A 20,155-nucleotide genomic window follows, 5' to 3' on the forward strand; every position below is an offset into this window, starting at 1 on the left:
TAATTTGGGTTAAATATTTGATGGATTTGGAGAAGGCCCAAATATTGGTTTACTAAGGGCCCAAGCTTTTTGGGTATAAAGGCTTGGGAGACTTTAGGCTCTACTTGAGGGACATAAGACTTTAGGGTCCTAATGCACTAAGGATATGATGGCCTAAGGATAATATGTTAAAAAGTCTTAGGTCTAACTTGGGAGATATAAATTTTTAAACACTTATTAGAGGACACTAGAAAATAGGCCCAATGTAAAGGATATAAGGCCATTGGGCCTAACTTAGTAAGAGTGAAGGCCTTAAACCCAACTTGGAAGACATAAAATTTTAGGCCTTGCTTATTGGACACAAGACTATGGGCCTAACTTATTAGACCTAAGGTATTAGGCCCAACTTAGTAAGTATAAGGCCATTGGGCCTAACTTAGTAAGATTCAAGACTTTGGCCCAATTGGGGAAAGACCCAAAGATTAGAACTCAACCTAGTATGCCTTTGAGGTCATAAATAGGCCCCACAAATCTAGACATAAGGTTCATATAATAACCCACTCCAAAGCCCAGATCCGTGGCTTGCACTTTTGGCCCAACCAAAGCCCAACTCTCGAAGCCCAATACCTTGTCTTTTATTTCATTCTTCCAATTGAAGCCCACATACACCATACCATTGGTTTTTCTCAAGCATAAGAAGTGTCACACGCCCCTAAGGTTTCCACTTGAGTTAAGGACATTAATTAACCTACAAATGATTAGTGAGAAGATACCTAATGACCTATTCAGTTTGTAGGAGCGAAAAACGTGGAGAGAGTTTGTAGCGATTCACATTTCCTGTTTTCGGGGTTGGCCTAGGGCGAGCCCATGGCGGTGCCCTCTGCCCTTCCTTCATCGGAAGGGCCTGCTAGAGGAGATGGAGGGGCTCTGTCTTATGTTCAGATTGTTTCGAAGGTGGCGACACCCTCAGCGTTCAAGGTCCCTATGAGATACCCAGTGGATGTGGACGGGGAGCCTGGTTTCGTTTTTACGGAGCCAGAGATGTCGAAGGCTGCAGATGATTTTCGTTTTGCTATTGTTCTGAAGTTTGTGTGGATGAGGCCTACGATTGATGATATACGATTGGTGATTATTAAGTCATGGGGTTTACTGGAGATTCTGACTGTGAGTATGATGGATGACTATCACGTTTTGGTGAAGATGCAGACTGAAAGGGATTTCGTGCATGGTTGGGCACGAGAGGGTCGGTTGATTGCTGGATCGGTTTTCCGATTATTTCGATGGACAAAGGATTTTGATTTGCAGAAAGAATCAACGCTAGCGCCCCAGTGGATTTTTCTGCCAGGCTTGCCTCTTCATATGTATCGGGCGGATTTCCTACAAATTCTAGCAACAAGGTTTGGACGGTTTTTGGGGATTGATAATGCTACGTTGCATAGAACCAGAGCTTGGGGGCTCGAATGTGTGTGGAAATAGATTTGACAGATGAACCGGTTCAAAGTTTTCCTATTGTAATGGCTAACAAAAAAATTTGGTAGGAGGTTCGGTATGAAAGACCTGGATTCTATTGCACCAAGTGCTGCCGTCAGGGTCATACGTCAGTTGTGTGTCGAGCTAGTGAAGAGGTTGTGCGTAAGGGACGTGATGTGGCAAAAGGGGTGGGGAGAAAAATATGGCAAGAGATTCCTAAACAGAAGAGTTTGCAAGCGGTTCCAGGAGTTGGGTTGAAGGAAGTCCAGAAGGAAGATGGGGTTGCAATGGAAGTAGTGAATGGGAAAGAGGTAGTAGTTACTAGGGACGAAACAGAGACAATTTTTAGAGGAGAGCGAGTGAATATTGAGATGAAAATGGTGGAGGAGCCATGTGAGGAAGAGGAGGTGGTCGAGCAACCTTCAATCCAAATGTTGCGGGAGGTTGAGGTTGCTCGGGGGGATGGTTCTGATATGGACTTGATTTTAGTTGATGCTTATAAATCACCGCGTAGTGGGGGTCGTGGTCAAGCTGCGATGGTCTCTGCGGTGCTTGCTATGGAGTGTCATCTACAACCGGTTATAGTAGAAGAGCCACCAGATTCGTATGGTACTGATGTGGAAGAGGAAGCAAATGTTCTTGATTTGGCCAAAAATAAAGGATATGATTCTGACTCTGTTTCGCAATAGGGTGAAGGTAGCAAAAAAAAAAATATTGTGCTTCGACAATCTCAGCGGGTGTCTTCCCGTCTCAATAAATTTAATCTATGACTGAGTCCATCATTGCATGGAATATAAGGGGGTTGGGCAGTTCTCAGTGTGTGCTACGTAGTTTGATTCGGAAAAATAATAGATATATTGTCGCTCTTTTTGAGCCTTTTGCGAGATTAGATAAACTTCAGCGTTTAGTTAGTTCATTGGGATTTGATGGTTTTTATTCAAACGAGGGTGCAGGGGGCAAAATCTGGATTTTGTGGAGAGCTCCATATGATTTTGAGGTTGTTAGTGTGTCAACGCAGATGGTTACGGGGTGGTTTGTGTTAGATGGGACAAAGATGTTGGTTTCTTTCGTTTACGCTAAATGTATTCAGCTGGATTGAAGAGAGTTATGGGAGCAACTGGTTGGTTGTAGGGCTGCTGGAGCTCCATGGATTGTTATGGGGGATTTTAACATTATACGAGAGGACCGGGAACATGTGGGGGGTTGTCCCCGAGCTGCTTAAGCTATGGATGATTTTAACTTGTGTATTGATCACTGTGGTCTAGTGGAGCTGAATTATCATGGTAATCCTCTTTCATGGTGTAATGGGCAGGAGGGGGTTGCACGAAAGTGGGCAAGGCTTGACCGGTTCTTATGAATGTGGCCTTCTCGGATCGTTTTAACTTGGCACAGATGGAGTATATTAAACGCAAGACATCAGACCATAGCCCTATGGTGATTCGTTTAACCCTTGTTAATATTAGGTATGGGCCTTCTCCGTTCCGGTTCCAAAAAATGTGGTGTACTCATGGTTCATTTCAAAAGTTGGTAGAGGAGACATGGAAACAGCCTACGTTGGGTTCGGGAATGGTTAAGCTGGCTGCAAAATTGAAGCGACTTAAGATGGAGCTGAGGATATGGAATAAATCGGTGTTTGGGAGAGTGGATACTAATATACAGGAGCTAGAAGCGAGGATGGCAGTCTTGGAAGCCTAATTGCAGTCCGGTTTCTTAGGAGAAATTGAAGCCGATTATATTGTCACTAAATTGGAGATTGATATTTGGGAGAAGAGGGAGGAGAGTCGTCTAGCCCAATTAGCAAAGAATAAGTGGTTAAAAGAAGGTGATCAGAATTCGAAGTTTTTCCATGCAGTTGTATCACAGCATAGGCGTGGTTCGGTTATTTCGCATATGAGTTTGGCAGATGGGACTATGTTGGATTCAGCAGAGAAGGTGCACTTGGGGGTGGTGGAATATTTCACTAATTTCCTTACAGATATGCCGCAGATTGAACATGCAGATCTTTCTCCTCTTGTGGGATTGGAAATCTCCGAGGAAGATAACTCCAGTTTTTGCCACAGGCCTTCAGAAGAGGAAGTGAAGGAGGCCGTTTTCTCGATTCCAGAACATAGTAGCCCTGGTCCGGATGGGTATGGTTCTTCTTTTTATATTTCTTGTTGGCATATTGTGAAAGAAGAGGTGGTCGAGGCCGCAAGGGATTTTTTTGCGGGTTCTCTATTACCAAGGTTCTATACTTCGTCTTATATTGTTTTAATTCTGAAAGTGTTGGATCCCAAGAGTTTTGAGAAATTCAGGCCAATAAGTCTATGTTCTGTGGCTTACAAGATTTTTTCGAAAATCTTGGTGAAGCGGTTGACGGGTTTTCTGCCTAGACTAATTTCGGCTGAACAGGGGGCATTTATTCCGGGTCGTAGTATTTTTGAAAACATAACTCTTGCTCAAGAAATGGTTCATGCGTTGAAGAGGAAGATAGTTGGAGGTAATGTGATGGTAAAGTTGGATATGGCAAAGGCATATGATAGGGTGCATTGGGATTTTTTATTAAATGTTCTGTCTAGCTTTGGCTTTTCAGAAAAATTTTGTAGCTTGGTGAAGGAATGTGTGGCGTCCCCTTGGTATTCGGTGATGATGAATGGAGCTTATAAAGGTTTTTTCAAGTCCAAGAGAGGCCTACGACAAGGTGACCCTTTGTCACCTTATTTATTTATTTTGATGCAAGAAGTGTTCTCAAGGCTTCTTCGGAAAGAATTTGACGAGGGTCGTATTGGGAAGTATTATCATCCTAGAGGGGCACCGTTGGTGTCTCATCTGTTATATGTGGATGATATTCTGATTTTTTTGAATGGCGAAAAAAGATCTCAAAGACGGTTGGGGTATACTTTAGCATGTTACGAGCGTTGGTCTGGCCAACGGGTTAGTAAAGAGAAGTCGGCAATTTTTTTCTCGCCAAAAATTAGTGCTACGAGGCAGCGTGGGTTGGTACGTCTTACGGGGTTTGCATTTGGGAGTTTTCCAGTTATGTATCTGGGGGTGCCGTTGGTTTGTGCAAGTTTAAAAGCTGTTCACCTTGATCACTTGGTTGCAAAATTTCAAGCTAAGGTGGCGGGGTGGAAGGCAAGGCTTCTGTCGCAAAGGGGGCGTTTGGTTCTTCTTAAACATGTTCTTACTAGTATGGCGTCCCATTGTTTGGCTGTGATGAACGTCCCTCAAGTTGTGCTTAAAAAAATAAATTCAATTCTAGCCACTTTTTTTTGGGGAGAGAAGAATGGGAAAGCAAAAATGAAGTGGTGTGAGTGGTCTTGAATCAGCAAGCCAACGGAAGAGGGTGGGTTGGGTTTGAGGAATTTTCTGGAAATTCAAAAAGCGATGCATATGAAATTGGCTTGGCGTATTTTGTCGGTGGATTCATTGTGGGCTCGGTTCATGGCTTCGAAGTACGAAAGAGGACAGCATGCTTCGTTGATGGTAGCTAGAAATAACAGTTCGAGAATTTGGAGCTTTATTGTCTCTGTTATGCAAGATGTATGTGAGGCTTCCAAGGTTAGAGTGAGAGAGGTGGTTTGATAGGTGGTTTTCAAATGGCACTTTATGCAATTTGGTGGGGGTAGTTGATACACCTTCATTAAAAATTAAAGATGTATGGGTTGGGAATACTTGGGACGGTGACATGCTTCAGCAGCTAATTGGTGAGGAGTTGGCGGAGGAGGTGATGAGGGAAATTGGTGCAGGGCGCACTGGGCAAGATATCTTGATCTGGAAACCTACTGTTGGGGGAAAGTTTACAATAGCTAGCGCATGGGAGTTAATCCGTGTGAGAGGAGTTTATCATGGTTGGATGGATTGGATATGGAGTAAATATTTGCCAAAGAAAATATTAGTTTGTATGTGGAGAGCACGATTTAATTTATTAGCAACGGACACTAAGGTGCAGACTCGTGGAGTTGTTATGGCTTCAAAGTGTAACTACTGTCATACTCCACAGACCGAAACTCTAGATCATGTGCTTGCTACTGGGGAGATTACAGAGCAGGTTTGGCATTGTGCTTCACTAGCGCCGGGCATTGGTGTACAAACCAGGACCTGGGCGCATCGGGTGGAAGCTTGGATGGCGTGTGCTAAACGAGGAACGCAGAAGGGTATTTTAGTGGGCCTGTTACCAAGTGTTATTACTTGGAAGTTATGGTGTTGACGCTGTCAAGCTAGGATGGAGGGAGTCCAATCCAGTGCTATGGAAATTTGGAGAGCTGGTCGGATATGGCTGGGTATTTTGGTTAATGGTTTGCATGCCAAGAAGGTCTCCAAAGTTGATGCACAGGTCTTGAAGGCTTTGGATATGAATATTCTGGAACAGGGATACGTAATCCACTGCAAGTTGCTTGGTTAAAACCACCTATGGGATGGTGGAAATTAAATGTGGATGGAAGTTGTCGTGGCAATCCAGGGAATTGTGGTGGGGGTGGGGTGTTGCGGGACCATAGGGGGCGGATGATAGCAGGATTTTCTGCTCATTACTGGTTCGGAACGAACAATGAGGCTGAGTTAAGAGCTTTACTTCAAGGGGTCCGGCTTTGTAAAGAGATGAATTGTCTAAATGTTATTTTCGAGTGTGATTCTAAGGTAGTGGTTGATTGGGTGAAGAAGCGAGGTTGTAATTTATGGTATCTTTGGGATTATTGGGATGCTCTCCTTCAAGAATTAGATAGAGTTCAATTCTTAGTGGTGCATCAATTTAGAGAAGGTAACAAAGCAGCGGATTTTTTGGCAAGGAAAGGTGAGGAGGGTCTCACTAGGATGTTCTTACCTGGTGAGTGCATACCGAGGCTATTGAGGGGCATTATTAGGTTAGATGCTTTTGGATGTCCTTCCTTAAGGAAGTAATGGTCTCAAAGTTTATCTTTAGTTTTTCCATGGTTTTTGGGGGTTGGGTTTGTGTTTTGTTTATTTTTGGTGTTGGATATTTTTTGTTTGTTCCACGGTATTCCTCCGCCATAAGTGAGGTTTTTCTTCAATAAAATTGGGACGAGGCTGCGTTCAGTGGCTTCCGACTCTTAGAACAAAAAAAAAACATATGGCATACTTAACTTAACATGACATACTTGCACGTGACATAATATCTTGTGTAATAGATGAATAATTTATGACAGAATAAATTCTGTGTAACAGATAAATATGTAATGACTTGGTATGACACATATGATAACATGCATACATACAATTTAGTTCACTTACTGATCACTCATACACATTAAACTGATAGTAAGTTAAAAGCTAACTTACCTCCATCATCGCGCTTAGAGACAAAACTCAAGTGAGGTCAGAGAAACTGAAAGTAGTGATTTCTAAAAATTAGAACTTATCACTAACAATTAGGAATATGAAAAAAATATCAACTTAGAGTAAAATTACCATTTTACCCTCTACATGTAGGAAAATGACTATTTTATCCATAACTTAAGGATTTTGTAAGCTAACTCCAAAAATCACCAAAATTTACATACCTTATGTAAATTTTGTCATAAACTCAAATATTAATTCAGAAAAATTTAAAACTAAACACAACCATTAAAACTCTATAGGGCCGAAACTTACAAAGGCTATTTCCTTTGATTTTTGTTGTAATTCTTTCAAATTTCAAAACTCATGATTAAACCAAAATTTTTCTTCTACTATACTCATAACATATTCCTAAGAATAATCATGTTTTAAATCATGAACAAAAGTCATCAAAATCACTAAAACCATACTTGAACTTTTTGGTTTCTCTTCTAAGTTCAAAACAGATTTTTGTTTCTAACTTGTTTTGATCAACCTCTTCATCCATGACTTATAAAGAAGTGATCTTCAAACCAAAACATCACATGGTTCAAAAAGGTGTCCTAAAATAGATCCAAGCTTCAAACGCAAGATCACGTGGTTAAACATCACCCAAAACATAAATTTAGTCAAGAACTTTTCGAATATCTCAATCCATAAAATTTCATATCTTCGAAACTAATATCAAATATCTTGAAAATAATATTCTAACATGTATATAAGACTCTTAGGATCTTCCAATAAAAATATCAAATCCATTGGAATAAGATTAGACCATAAAAGATTTAAACTTTCTCAAAACAGAAACTGTTTTTCCTCTTCCAGTTTCTAAGTTTCTAGAACTAAGAAAATATTTCACCAAAAATTTTAATCACGCAACAAATCCTCAACCAATAATCATATACACATGTTAACAGTACTCCATAAAAATTTCGGACCAAGATCTATTCATTAGCTTGGTAAAAAACTCCAAAATATAACACACTCTACAGTTTATCGCCCAGAATGACCTTTCTGAGGTATAAATAACATTTATCCATTCCAATGATCTCCAAATGGAACAAATAAGGTATCCATGTAAACTAGACTCCAAAATAAACAACTTTCATGAAGGAAATGTTGCGAAAAAACACTAACAAAAGCTTCGAAGAAGGGGTTCAAAAGAGGTAAGAAAAACGGCCCGAGAGTGTCTTTTGTGTTCTATGGAGGAAAACTGTAAATGAGAGTTGCTTTTCGTGGGAAGTGGACTGGAAAGCCTCTTACACAAGTTATGAAAAGTGATAGGACTGAAAGAAAGGTTGAGTGTTGGCCTTTTATCGAAATTCAACCTTGAAGTGCCCCTAAAACTAATTTCACAATTTCCAACTGACGTTTCGTCCAGAATTATGAAAATAGGCTATTGCACCATAAAATTCTAAATAATCAACTGAGTCTAATGGCGTAGACCATAATGCATTCTGACACTTCTAACCACCTCAAATAAATAAAACTCATATTTCTAGCACCATAGTAAGTGATAACACTGACTATGTTGACAAACTAAAACCTATGCGATTAGTCGATTCGTAAAAACTTATGGAATTTTTACGAGATTCCTAAAGTTAATAGAAATTCCACCAATGAATTTCTTGCGGGCTGTTACATCCTCCCCTCCTAAAAAAAAGATTTCGTCCTCGAAATCGACGCAAGTACAAACATAAGATACGCTCAAAAGAAGAAGTTGCTTACCAACCTACTGCCCATCACTGGATGCCTCATCACGCCCAAGGGGCAGGTCTCGTTCTTCTTGAGGTAACGCCTTCTTCTCTTAGTCAACACTATTCTTATCTATAACCATCACATGGTTATACAAAATAACTACTACTATAATATTAGGGTATAACAATCCCAACGGTTACTACCTAAACTTAATGACTTCTAGGCTGGCCTTCTATGATACTGAATCCTTACTTAAAAGAAATCACTATTCTCTTCACTATTCAAAGAATTATCCACAACGTGTATATATATATCTACCATTCTTAACTCTCTCCCTCTCAAATTATATCAATTTGTACTGGAATCCTTCCACAAGGTCGGTCAAGTCATACCAACATACTTTCTAAATCTAAAACTTCCAGTATTCGTGCAGTTCAATTTGGAAGAATTTAATCCATACACAACTGAATTCACATTCTATTTCCTCAAGGAATTATATCTGCCTAGGACTAACTTACTCCTTCATAATCACCACGAATCGTTCCTCCTCCTAGGTGGTATCTCGATAAACAATCAGCTATTAACCTCAACTTAAGACTTTCTCTCTTATGATTAACATAGCTCTTCTATCCATCATGAGCTACCTCTTATTCTGACTCTAATCCAAAGAATTTGTTCCTACTGTTCACGTAAATCCTCAAGACAGATTTTACTCCCCATATAAATGTCTCCAATATAAGGGCAATCTAGGTTTCCACAAACACGGTGCTTCGCCTGAAACCATTTATTCGCGATTGGATAAAACTATTATCATAAGTGAATCCTACTAAAGCCAAAGTTTCTCCCACACACTGTACTCTTCTGAACACAAATATCATTGTAACCTTCGAATCAAAACAAACTCCAAATATGTGGGGACTAATTCAACAACCTAGAATATCCTTCCTCGTACTACCAAAAGGTATTTCATATCTACACTGGTATGAATAGAAATAATCTTAATAAAAAATGTTACTCTTACCACCTGGTAACAATTCAAAGTACGAACTAAACTCTCGTACAATACCACAATCACTAAAAATAAGGCCTCGCTTGAATCAAACTGCTTACAAGTTATAAACCTCAATGATTTAACTTACCCAAAGTATCAATAATGCAATAGTACCATCAATTGCAATCTAATCAACCTTAAATAAGCTTAACAATATAGAGGTCTTAGAAAAATACCAGTGACGGCGCCAACTCCTTTAGTTCCTGGGGTGTCAGCATCTGCGTCTCTAGAAGTACCTGCATACACTTAAGCTAGTACTGGAGGTCGTGGCTTTGGTTTGGAATCTTTGTTGGGAATAGTTCCATTTCTCTGGCCTCTTCTGGGACAATTTCTAATCAAGTGGTCAGGTTGGCCACATCTGAAACAGAGTCCTAAGGTAAGCCTGCACTTGCCTTCATGGTTTTTTCCGCACATCCCACATATTGGGTACGTGGTCAGTATTGAGCTTCCAGTCTCGATGCCTTTTCCCTTATCTAGTCTAGTAGACATCTTTTTCATTTCTAGATTTTCTTCAGTAGCATACAATGAAGTTCTCTTTCGTTCGGTATTGATCTGGATTGCTAGACCTCTCTGCTCAACCTCTGCTATTGGAGCCACGTTTACCAACTCTTGGTAATTCTCTATTCTTAGGCAAGCTACTTGGCTACGGATCTATGGCTGAAGTCCAGCTTGAAACTTTCATGCCTGCAGCCTTTGAGTAGAAATCAAGTGTGGTGCAAACCTTCCTAACACCATAAACTTAGCGGCGTACTGCTCTACGGTCAAACTGCTTTAAGTTAAAGTTGCAAACTCCTGCGCCTTTAGCTATTTGACAGAATCTGGGAAGAATCTGTTGTCAACTCTTCCTTAAATCTCTCTCAAGACAATGCATTCAAACTTCCTAGTTCCCTAACTAGAAGCTGCCTTTGTTTATCCCACCATATTCCAGCTTCTCCTTAGAATAGGTATACAACATATAGAACCTTCTGGTCCTCAGTATATCCACAGATCTCATATGTCCTTTCGAGATCCATAATCCATTTCTCAGCTTGTAGTGGCTCTTCATTATCAGAAAAGTTTGGATAACGATGGATCAAGAACTTCTCACACAGACAATCCCTGACTTTGGGTCTGGGTACATGTGCTTGCTGATTTTGCTGTTGTCCAAGCATGTCAGTCAGCAAACGTACAGCTTCAGCTAATCCTCCATCAGTCGGGGGATTCTGATTATCCTAATTTGTGACTCCCTTAGGGTTTTGAGGTATCCTACCTCCAGTCATGTCACTTCCTAAATCACACAAGTACACGTGTTACAACCACATACTATCTCTTATACTTCAAGAAATTCAAGCCTAATGAAGACTAAAATTTCAAGCATAATATTTGGTGTATTTCCTAAGGACTTGTGGATTTAAACCCAGAGACGTATTGCTCTAATACTACCCTGTGACGCCCCCAAATTCTGCATGGGATCGGACAGACATTTGAAGTGTCGAGACATGCAACACAAGGTTACTTCCCCCGTTCGTGACATATAAGATGCAATGTTCCTAACATGCATCTAGCATTATGCAATATTCACAACGGATAATTTTTTTCTTTAGCAATACTATGCATCAAATCCAAATATCCAAAATACTTAAAACATACTTCATACATAATGACGTACTAAACAACTGAGATCACAATAATAGTCCATATGGTTGTAGTAACCTGAGATAACTACTGTACTACCATCTACGTCGCACCATCTCTTAATCGATCGTTTCCAGTTAGTCGATTCTCATTTCTCCTTCAGATCCTGTAACAAGATCAATCATTCGGGGAGAATGGTAATTGGAACTACCACAATGAGATTTGATTACAAATCTCAGCAAGTTAATAGGAAACTTCCACACAGGTTAATGATGCATGCATGGCAGTAAAAGCATGAATGCATAATCAAATCATAAGTAATCATAGCATAACTTGACATACAACATAACATAACTGGCATAACTTAAACTGAAACTGAAGCTTAGCATGAACGTGACTTGAAACATAATATGGACTTGAAACATAGCATGAACGTAAACTTGTAACATAACATGGACTTGAAACATAGCACGAGCGTGAACTTGAAACATAACATGAACGTGAACATGCATAATTTGAACATGAACTTGAAACATAACATGAACCTGAGCATGAAATAACATAAATGTGAACTTGGAACATAACGTAAACGTGAACATAACATAATATGAACTTGAAACAAATTCTTGTCTCATGAGATTATCATGATTGCGTGAACGTAAACTTGAACATAACATAACGTGAAACATGACTTGAACGTGAAATGCATAAGCTTGGAATCTTATTCAATAGACTAGATCATTAAAGTGACCATATGGGTGCTACATAGGTCTCCTTGAAACGTGTGTCTCTGCCGATTACCGCATCACATCACAGGTTTCTATACTAGCTGTGAGTGCGTTAATACGTACTCCACAGTTGTTGTGGCCCCACGTATTCTACGTGTCACAATTGATGTGTCTCATGTAGTGTATGCTCGACAGTTGTTGTGGCCTCATACTTCATGCTCCACAGTTGTTGTGGCCCATGACTTATTTGTTTGTGCCACACTAGCTGTGGACACACGTAACATAATGTGTGGCTCCATTGGCGTTAGTGCCTGGCGTGTTTCGGTGACCAGCTAATTAGGCCTCATTCGCAACCTGTTGACTGTACTTTGTCAACCCAAGGAATTTCACACCTATTTAAACACTCCAACGTGAACAAAGAAGTTCCACTAGGATATTACCCCATCCTAGTGCTTAGGGTCGTGATTGACATGAATAACTTAACAGGCATACATGGCATTTCGTAACGTGATGTAACATGAACGTGACATAAAAGACAGAAGTCCTGACGTAGCATAACGTGACATGAACGTAAGACGACAGACATGACATACTTCAAGATATAAACATAACAGAAAACATTTCATAACATGACATACATGTAACATGCAACAGTTCGTAACATAGCATACCATATAACAGACAACATTTATTAACATGGCGTAACATGTGACAGTGAATTACGTGACATGAAATACATGTAACAGATGGCATACTTAACTTAACATGACATACTTGCAATGTATAGCAATGTATAACAATATGTGACATAATATCTTGTGTAACAGATGAATAATTCATGACAAAATAAATTCTGTGTAACAGATAAATATCTAATGACTTGGCATGACACATATGATAACATGCATACATACAACTTAGTTTCCTTACTGATCACTCATGCATACACATTAAACTGATAGTAAGTTAAAAGCTAACGTACCTCGATCTTCGCACTTCGAGATAAAACTCAAGTGCGATCACGAGAAATTGAAAGTAGTGATTTCTAAAAATTAGAACTTAATCACTAACAATTAGGAATATGAAAAAAATATCAACTTAGAGTAAAATTACCATTTTACCCTCTACATGTGGGAAAATGACCATTTTACACCAAACTTAAAGATTTTGCATCCTAGCTCCAAAAATCACCAAACTTTACATACCTTATGTAAATTTTGTCCTAAACTCAAATATCAATTTAGAAAAATTTAAAGCTAAACACAACCATTAAAACTCTATGGGGCCGAAACTTACAAAGGCTATTTCCTTTGACTTTTGTTGTAATTCTTTCAAATCTCAAAACTCATGATTAAACCAAAATTTTTCTTCTACTATGCTCATAACATATTCCTAAGAATAATCATGTTTTGAATCATGAACAAAAGTCATCAAAATCACTAAAACCATACTTGAACTTTTTGGTTTCTCTTCTAAGTTCAAAACATATTTTTGTTTCTAACTTGTTTTGATCAACCTCTTGATCTATGACTTATAAAGACGTGATCTTCAAACCAAATCATCACATGGTTCAAAAAGGTGTCCTAAAACATATCCAAGCTTCAAATGCAAGATCACATGGTTAAACATCACTCAAAACATAAATTTAGTCAAGAACATCATCACTTTGGTCTAACCGAATATCTCAATGCATAAAATTTCATATCTTCGAAACTAACATCAAATATCTTCAAAATAACATTCTAACATGTATATAAGATGCTTAGGATCTTCCAATAAAAATATCAAATCCATTGGAATAAGATTAAACCATCAAATATTTAAACTTTCTCAAAACAGAAACTGTTTTTCCTCTTCCAGTTTCTAAGTTTCTAGACCTAAGAAAATATTTCACCAAAACTTTTAATCATGCAACAAATCCTCAACCAATAATCATATAAACATGTTAACAGTACTCCATAAAAATTTCGGACCAAGATCTATTGATTAGCTTGGTCAAAAACTCTAAAATATAACACACTCTCCAATTTATAGCCCAAAATGACCTTTCTGAGGTATAAACAACATTTGACCGATCAAATAATCTCCAAATGGAACGAATAAGGTATCCATGTAAACTAGACTCCAATAGAAACAACTTTCACAAGGAAACTTTGTGAGAAAACACTTACAAAAGCTTCGAAATAGGCATTCAAAAGAGGTAAGAAAAACTGCCCTAGAGTGTCATTTGTGTTCTATGGAGGAAAAGTGTAAATGAGAGTTGCTTTACGTGGGAAGTGGACTGGAGAGCCTCTTACACAAGTTATGGAAAGTGATAGGACTGAATGAAAGGTTGAGTGTTGGCCTTTTCTTCTCATAAAAATCAGTCCAACATCTTTTCTCAAGGTAGAGTGTAAGAGTGAAAGAGTGAGGTGGCCTTTAGCTTTGTACTTCAAGAACCTTCTAGGCCCTTCTTGTAAAGATCTGGCCAGCTAAGTGGGGGTACAAAACTTAGCCATGAAACAATGCTAATGTGGTCAATTTTGTGGGCCTAAACCGAATGGGCCTAAACCGAATGGGCCTAAATTTTGGAGTTTAAAGAGGGTTTAGGTTGCTATCAAGCCCAAATCCAATATCACTTGGCCCAATCAATTTTTCAAGGTTAACAAGGTTGGGTAATGATGTTCTAACAGAAATTTGAAGGATTAATAGCATGTGAAAGTGATTTAATCAAGTGATTAAACACAATGCTAGAAATCGGATTAGAAAGGGTTTAAAGGCCAACTTTAGGGTTTGGGGAAACCGTTTAGAGTTCCGATTTCAACCAAGCTTTTGGGCTTTCAATTGGATTCCCACCATTTAGGGTTTCACTAGGATTGAAACCGTTTTTGGTCTGGCACCATTTGGTTGATCAAATGAAACAAAGTTTTGCTTAAGTGGCATGATTTCACAGCTTGATTCCTTCAAATCCATCAAACGCTCCTCATGGTGCCAAGTGTCTAATATTATTCACTAAGTGTGGCTAAGATCTTGCCAAGTGTCCAAATAAAAGTTATCTAATCTAATTTGGACAATTCACACTGTAATTTTGAAACACTGCAATTTGTACACTTACTGAGGTTACTATTCACTCCGAAAAAGTGAATCTTAAACTTCACACTAAAAATTTCTAAATATTCATATTAACATATAGTGAAAATGTTTTACCAAAATTCAACCTCGAAGTGCCCCTAAAAATAATTTCACAATTTCCAACAAACGTTTCGTCCGGAATTATGAAAATATGCTATTGCACCATAAAATCCTAAATAATCAACTGAGTCTAATGGCGTAGACCATAATGCATTCTGACACTTCTAACCACCTCAAATAAATAAAACTCATATTTCTAGCACCATAGTGAGTGACAACACTGACTATGTTGACAGAGTAAAATCTATACGATTGGTCGATTCGTAAAAACTTATGGGATTTTTACGAGATTCCTAAAGTCGATAGAAATTCCACCAATGAATTTCTAGCGGGCTATTACAACTGCTGCATTGGAAATGCAGAATGCATGCAAGGTGCTTGACAAAATGTGACAGTAGAATAGAGAAAATGAACAGAAAAGATGGAGATGAAAGCGTTGTGACGCTGGGCTAGTTCGAGGCAGCCCTTCCTCCAAATAGTTTCCCAATACGAGATAATTCCATAATAGCCTCCTTTCCATCCATTCCCTTCCCTTTATATGAAACTAGAAAGCAAAATAACAAGCTCTCTAACAAACTCCACTACTTCTATACAACCAGACTACTTGACACGTGGGTAAGGCTGCTCCTCTGTGCATACTACAATTGTTAAATGCACACTTCACTAACATTAATACCAAACGACACTGTGCAGATCTCCAAGAACAATGTTGTCTCAATTGTGTTCATAACAATTCTCTCCCTTTAAAAAAAAAGCCTTATCCTCAAGGTTTAGAGTATTGATAGTTTCATGAATAAGCTAGCATGTGAATCTTCCAAAGCCTTGGAGAAACATGTTATCACCCATTGTTTGTTCTTTCTCTCCACTTTCAGCAGTAAACTTTGAGTGGTGTTCCTAACATTATTGCAACAACTTTTATTTCGGCCATGGCTTGCACATACAACACCCACTGCCGTCTCTAATGCCAAGGTTGCACTAACAAGCTCCCATAAGAACAAGAGCAATAGGAAGGAATAGGATTGCTTCCCAATCTTGCTAAGAGCTGTATTTGTTAATCCCACTTTTATTGCCGCAGGCCCATTGAAGGGAGAGAAAACCCACATTGCAATGTTAGTAAAAGTAGCACCAAGAGTAGTCTTCACGTGAACATAAAGTTTTTCACTTTTCAAGTTTCCTTGTTTGACCCTCTCTCTCCGATCATCACAAGGCAAGTCCATCCAAAACTCCCCGTCATTCACTTCCTCACCTGGTAAATTTGAGCCATTATCATCAGTAGCCTCACCATCCGAAATCCAAGTTCTAAACAACAATGCTCCATTTTTTTAAATCCATGAAACAGAAGATGACAAGAAGATCTCTTCTGGATGAAAAAAAAAATGCAGTGAGTCCATAGTGGGGAATTGGTGCCTGAATCTGCTCAAGTGTTCCTATAGTTGGAAGTTCTACAGGGGGAGAGTAGCAGTAGTGCTGGTAGAGGCATTCAGAACCAGAAATGCTAGTATGGGAGAAAAATCAAGAGTCCCTCCAAGTGGTGGGATAATTCCATGGAATATGTTAAAAGTAAGGGTCACATAAAGTGCTGAGGGGACTAGCAGTGACAGGAGGAGTGTTTGGAAACCAAGTCAAAACAAGCCTGACAATCAAAGGCTTGTTATAAATGTTCAAGAAATTTAGGATACCATTAGCCACCACAATTGTTGCCACTAAATCTCTGGGTAAAACGGCAGCAAAATTGTGATTGTACAGAAAATTCACATTCTTGTAGTTCCTGCAGTTAATCTGAAGTTCTTTTCTAGCATCCTCATGGCTACTGCATAAAATGTACCTATAGAAACTCCTCTCCCCCTCAAAAGAACCTTGTCCTCAAGGTTAATAGCAATGGCGCAACTGTCTCCCACACTCCAAGATAAGAATATTGAAAGGTATAGAAGTATAGAGTATAGAGTGCAATTTTGAACATACTGCAGCGTGCATAGTAGTAGGGTTGTACACAAACCAGCCGGACTGACCGCCACCGACTCAGGCCGACTGTCGAATTCAGGAACCGGCCGAAACCAACAGAGAACTGGTCGGCCGGCGGTAGCAAATTAAAGAAACTGACGTCGGCCGGTTCGGTCTACGGTTCAAACTCGATCTAAACCGGAGAACCGACCGACGTCTTATATATATTTTTTAAAAATATATTTCTTATACAAAACGACGCCGTTTCACATGAAATGGCGTCGTTTTGTTCTTAAACCTAAGAAAAAAAATATATCAGAGATGACACTGTTTGGTCTAAACGAAATGGCGTCGTTTTTGGGTAGGGTTAGAAACCCCCCCCCCCCCCCCCCCGCGCGCGCGCGCGCGCGCTGTTTCTCCTTCCTCATTTCGTAACTTCTTCGTGAGCCGCTCCCAGTCCCAGGACGTAGACTCCCTCTCCCTCTTCCTCTCCCCAGACCCAGTGGCCAGTGCTACAGACTCCCTCTCCCTTTAAACATTTGGATTTTCATGTACACATTACTCTCCTAAGTCTCCTTTCCCATCGATCCCTCTCTCCTTTCTCGTCATCGACAACCCACAGCCCTGTCTCCCCTCTGATCGCCGATGACCCACACGGCCCACATCCCACTGTACGTTTTATATTTTCAAAACTGTAATTCATCTTTTCTGGGTTCCATTTTTTTGTTAGTTGTTATTGTTAATTTCTTGAGGAATGTTTTGGAGGAAGATGAAATACTGAATCTTTAGTCTCTGTTTTTGCCTTGCTTAGTAAAAATATTGTGGTTTGTGATTGACATTGTGTCGTGTGTGATGGAGTAATGCCGAAATGAGCTTATGCCGAATAGCCTAAGGCCCGAAATGCTTACAGTGTGACTGTGACAGACAGTGTGTGATAATTTGTGTGTGTGTGTCTGTGATAGACTTGTGGGCTGTGTTTGTTAATTTTATTTTCTTACCAGTATTTGAATCAATGAATTTAAAGCATGAAATGTGATGAGTGAACTAAACTTAGATTAGAGTCTTAGACTTGTGATGCTCGCTATGTTGCAAACTAACTGTTGTGATAATGTACTTGATAACGTATTTAGTACGTGATGTTTGCTATGCTTTATAATGTACGTGATAACGTATTAAGTATTAACGTGTAACATTTATGTTTTGTTTTATAATTAGATGGATTCTTCGTCGTCTCCGATTGATGTTGATGCATCAACACCAACCATTAACTTGGGAGATGATGTGAGGGAGACCCAATCATCAAAACCCCCTAGTGCCACTACTAGTACTACTTGTCCATTACCTATGAAACAAAAAGGGAAGGATCCATCTATTATTTGGGACCATTTTATGTAGGTGGAGGGTTGTGCTATAGATGATCCAAAGGCTAAATGTAATTATTATGGCAAGAGGTATGCTTGCCACTCAAAGAGGAATGGGACTTCAACCATGCAAAACCATTTGCCTTCATGTCGTAAAATTCCTCATAAACGTGGGCCTTTGGATAAGTACCAAAAAATATTAACAGGTGAGGCAACACTTGAGGAGGGGGTTGGAGAGAGTGATGCTATGTTAAAGAGTATTGTAACCCACAAATATAGTGAAGATGTTGTGAGGTTGGCGATTGCAGAGATAGTAATTGTCGATGAGTTACTATTTAGAGTTGTTGATGGACAGAGATTTAAGAAAGTGTGTTGGTCTTTTGAACCTCGGTTTAAAGTGTCATGTCGTGTCACAATGGTAAGAGATTGTATGAAAGTGAAAATGGAAAACTTAAAAAAGTGTTAAAAAATGGTGGCAAGAGGATTTCGTTGACGACCGATACATAGACAGCAATACAGAATTTGAATTATCTGTGTCTAACTGCACACTTCATTGATAAAGGTTGGAAATTGCAAAAAAAAATCATTAACATTTGTTTAATCCCTTATCATCGAGGGGAAACTATTGGGAGATATGTTGAGTCATGCTTGTATGATTGAGGCATTGATAAAATATTTATTGTGATAGTTGATAATGCAAGTTCAAATGATACTGCAATTTCATATTTGAAACAATTTTTGAGTGAGAATTTGTTGGGGGGTAAATATATGCACATGAGATGTTGTGCTCATATGTTGAATCTTATTGTGAATGAGGGTTTGAAGGAGTGTAATGATGACATCACAATGGTTAGAAATGCAGTTAGATATGTGCGTTCATCTCCCGCAAGATTAGACAAGTTTAAGAGATGTGCTGAAAAAGAAAAAATTAATTGTAAGAAAATGTTGTGTCTTGATGTACAGACACGATGGAACTCAACTTACATGATGTTGGAGGCGGTTGAGAAGTTTGAGAAGGCTTTCAGGCAGATGGAGAGTGATGATTACAATTACCTCTCTTATTTTGATGATGGTCCTGGGTCTGGGCACATAGGGCCTCCTAAAGCTAGGGAGTGGGAGATTGAGGATTTTTGTTAAATTTTTGGAGATATTTTATGATGCCACTAATAGATTTTCTGAGTCTTTATATGTGACAGCCAACACTAGTTTTCTAGAAATTTGTGATCTCCAAAATGAGTTAATGGAGTTGAGCGAGAGTCCTAATAGTTGCTTGAGGAGTATGGCCATAAATATGAGAACAAAGTATGATAAGTATTAGGGGTCATTAGACAGGCTAAACTTGTTCATGTTAATTGCAGTTGTGCTTGATCCACGAAGCAAGTTAGGACTTCTTACTTTCCACTTGAAGAAAGTTCATGATGAGTTTCGTGCTGAGGAGTTGGTGTTGAGTGTGAAACAGGTATTGAAAGATTTGTATGTGGAATATAATGCGGAATTCGGTTCCACCACGAGTACCCAAGAACATGTGCCCCCTCCGACATCTAGAATCATGAATGATGGTGATGGCAAGCGTGAGACCAAATGATTCTACGAGTGGTATAAAGCATCTTCCACCATGAGATCTAATATTGCCAAAACAGAAGTAGATCGATATTTATCAGATGGTTGTGAGGCACTCTCCACATCGTTTGACTTGTTGACTTGGTGGAAAATTAATGAGGCTAACTATCCTATACTTGCGAGGATTGCAAGAGACTTATTGGCCATGCCTGTTTCCATGGTTGCATCCGAGTCAGCATTTAGGACAGGAGCTCGTGTGCTTGACCTTC

General features: G+C 39.2%; 2 protein-coding genes across 2 annotated transcripts; both read left to right on the forward strand.

The window, feature by feature from the left end:
• Positions 1 to 846: 846 nt before the first annotated feature.
• On the forward strand, positions 847 to 2,138 carry LOC108993458. The gene is made up of 2 exons (XM_018968382.2): positions 847 to 1,443; positions 1,518 to 2,138. The coding sequence occupies exons 1-2, from the start codon at positions 847 to 849 to the stop codon at positions 2,136 to 2,138; spliced, it is 1,218 nt and encodes a 405-aa protein (XP_018823927.1).
• Positions 2,139 to 2,674: 536 nt separating this feature from the next.
• Positions 2,675 to 19,911, forward strand: LOC118344791. The gene is made up of 7 exons (XM_035686190.1): positions 2,675 to 2,796; positions 2,913 to 3,078; positions 3,151 to 4,659; positions 4,758 to 4,914; positions 5,058 to 5,585; positions 5,801 to 6,253; positions 19,685 to 19,911. The coding sequence occupies exons 1-7, from the start codon at positions 2,675 to 2,677 to the stop codon at positions 19,909 to 19,911; spliced, it is 3,162 nt and encodes a 1,053-aa protein (XP_035542083.1).
• Positions 19,912 to 20,155: the final 244 nt, after the last annotated feature.

The sequence above is a fragment of the Juglans regia genome, chromosome 16 (genome assembly GCF_001411555.2).
Source record: "Juglans regia cultivar Chandler chromosome 16, Walnut 2.0, whole genome shotgun sequence".
Taxonomy (NCBI): Eukaryota; Viridiplantae; Streptophyta; class Magnoliopsida; order Fagales; family Juglandaceae; genus Juglans; species Juglans regia.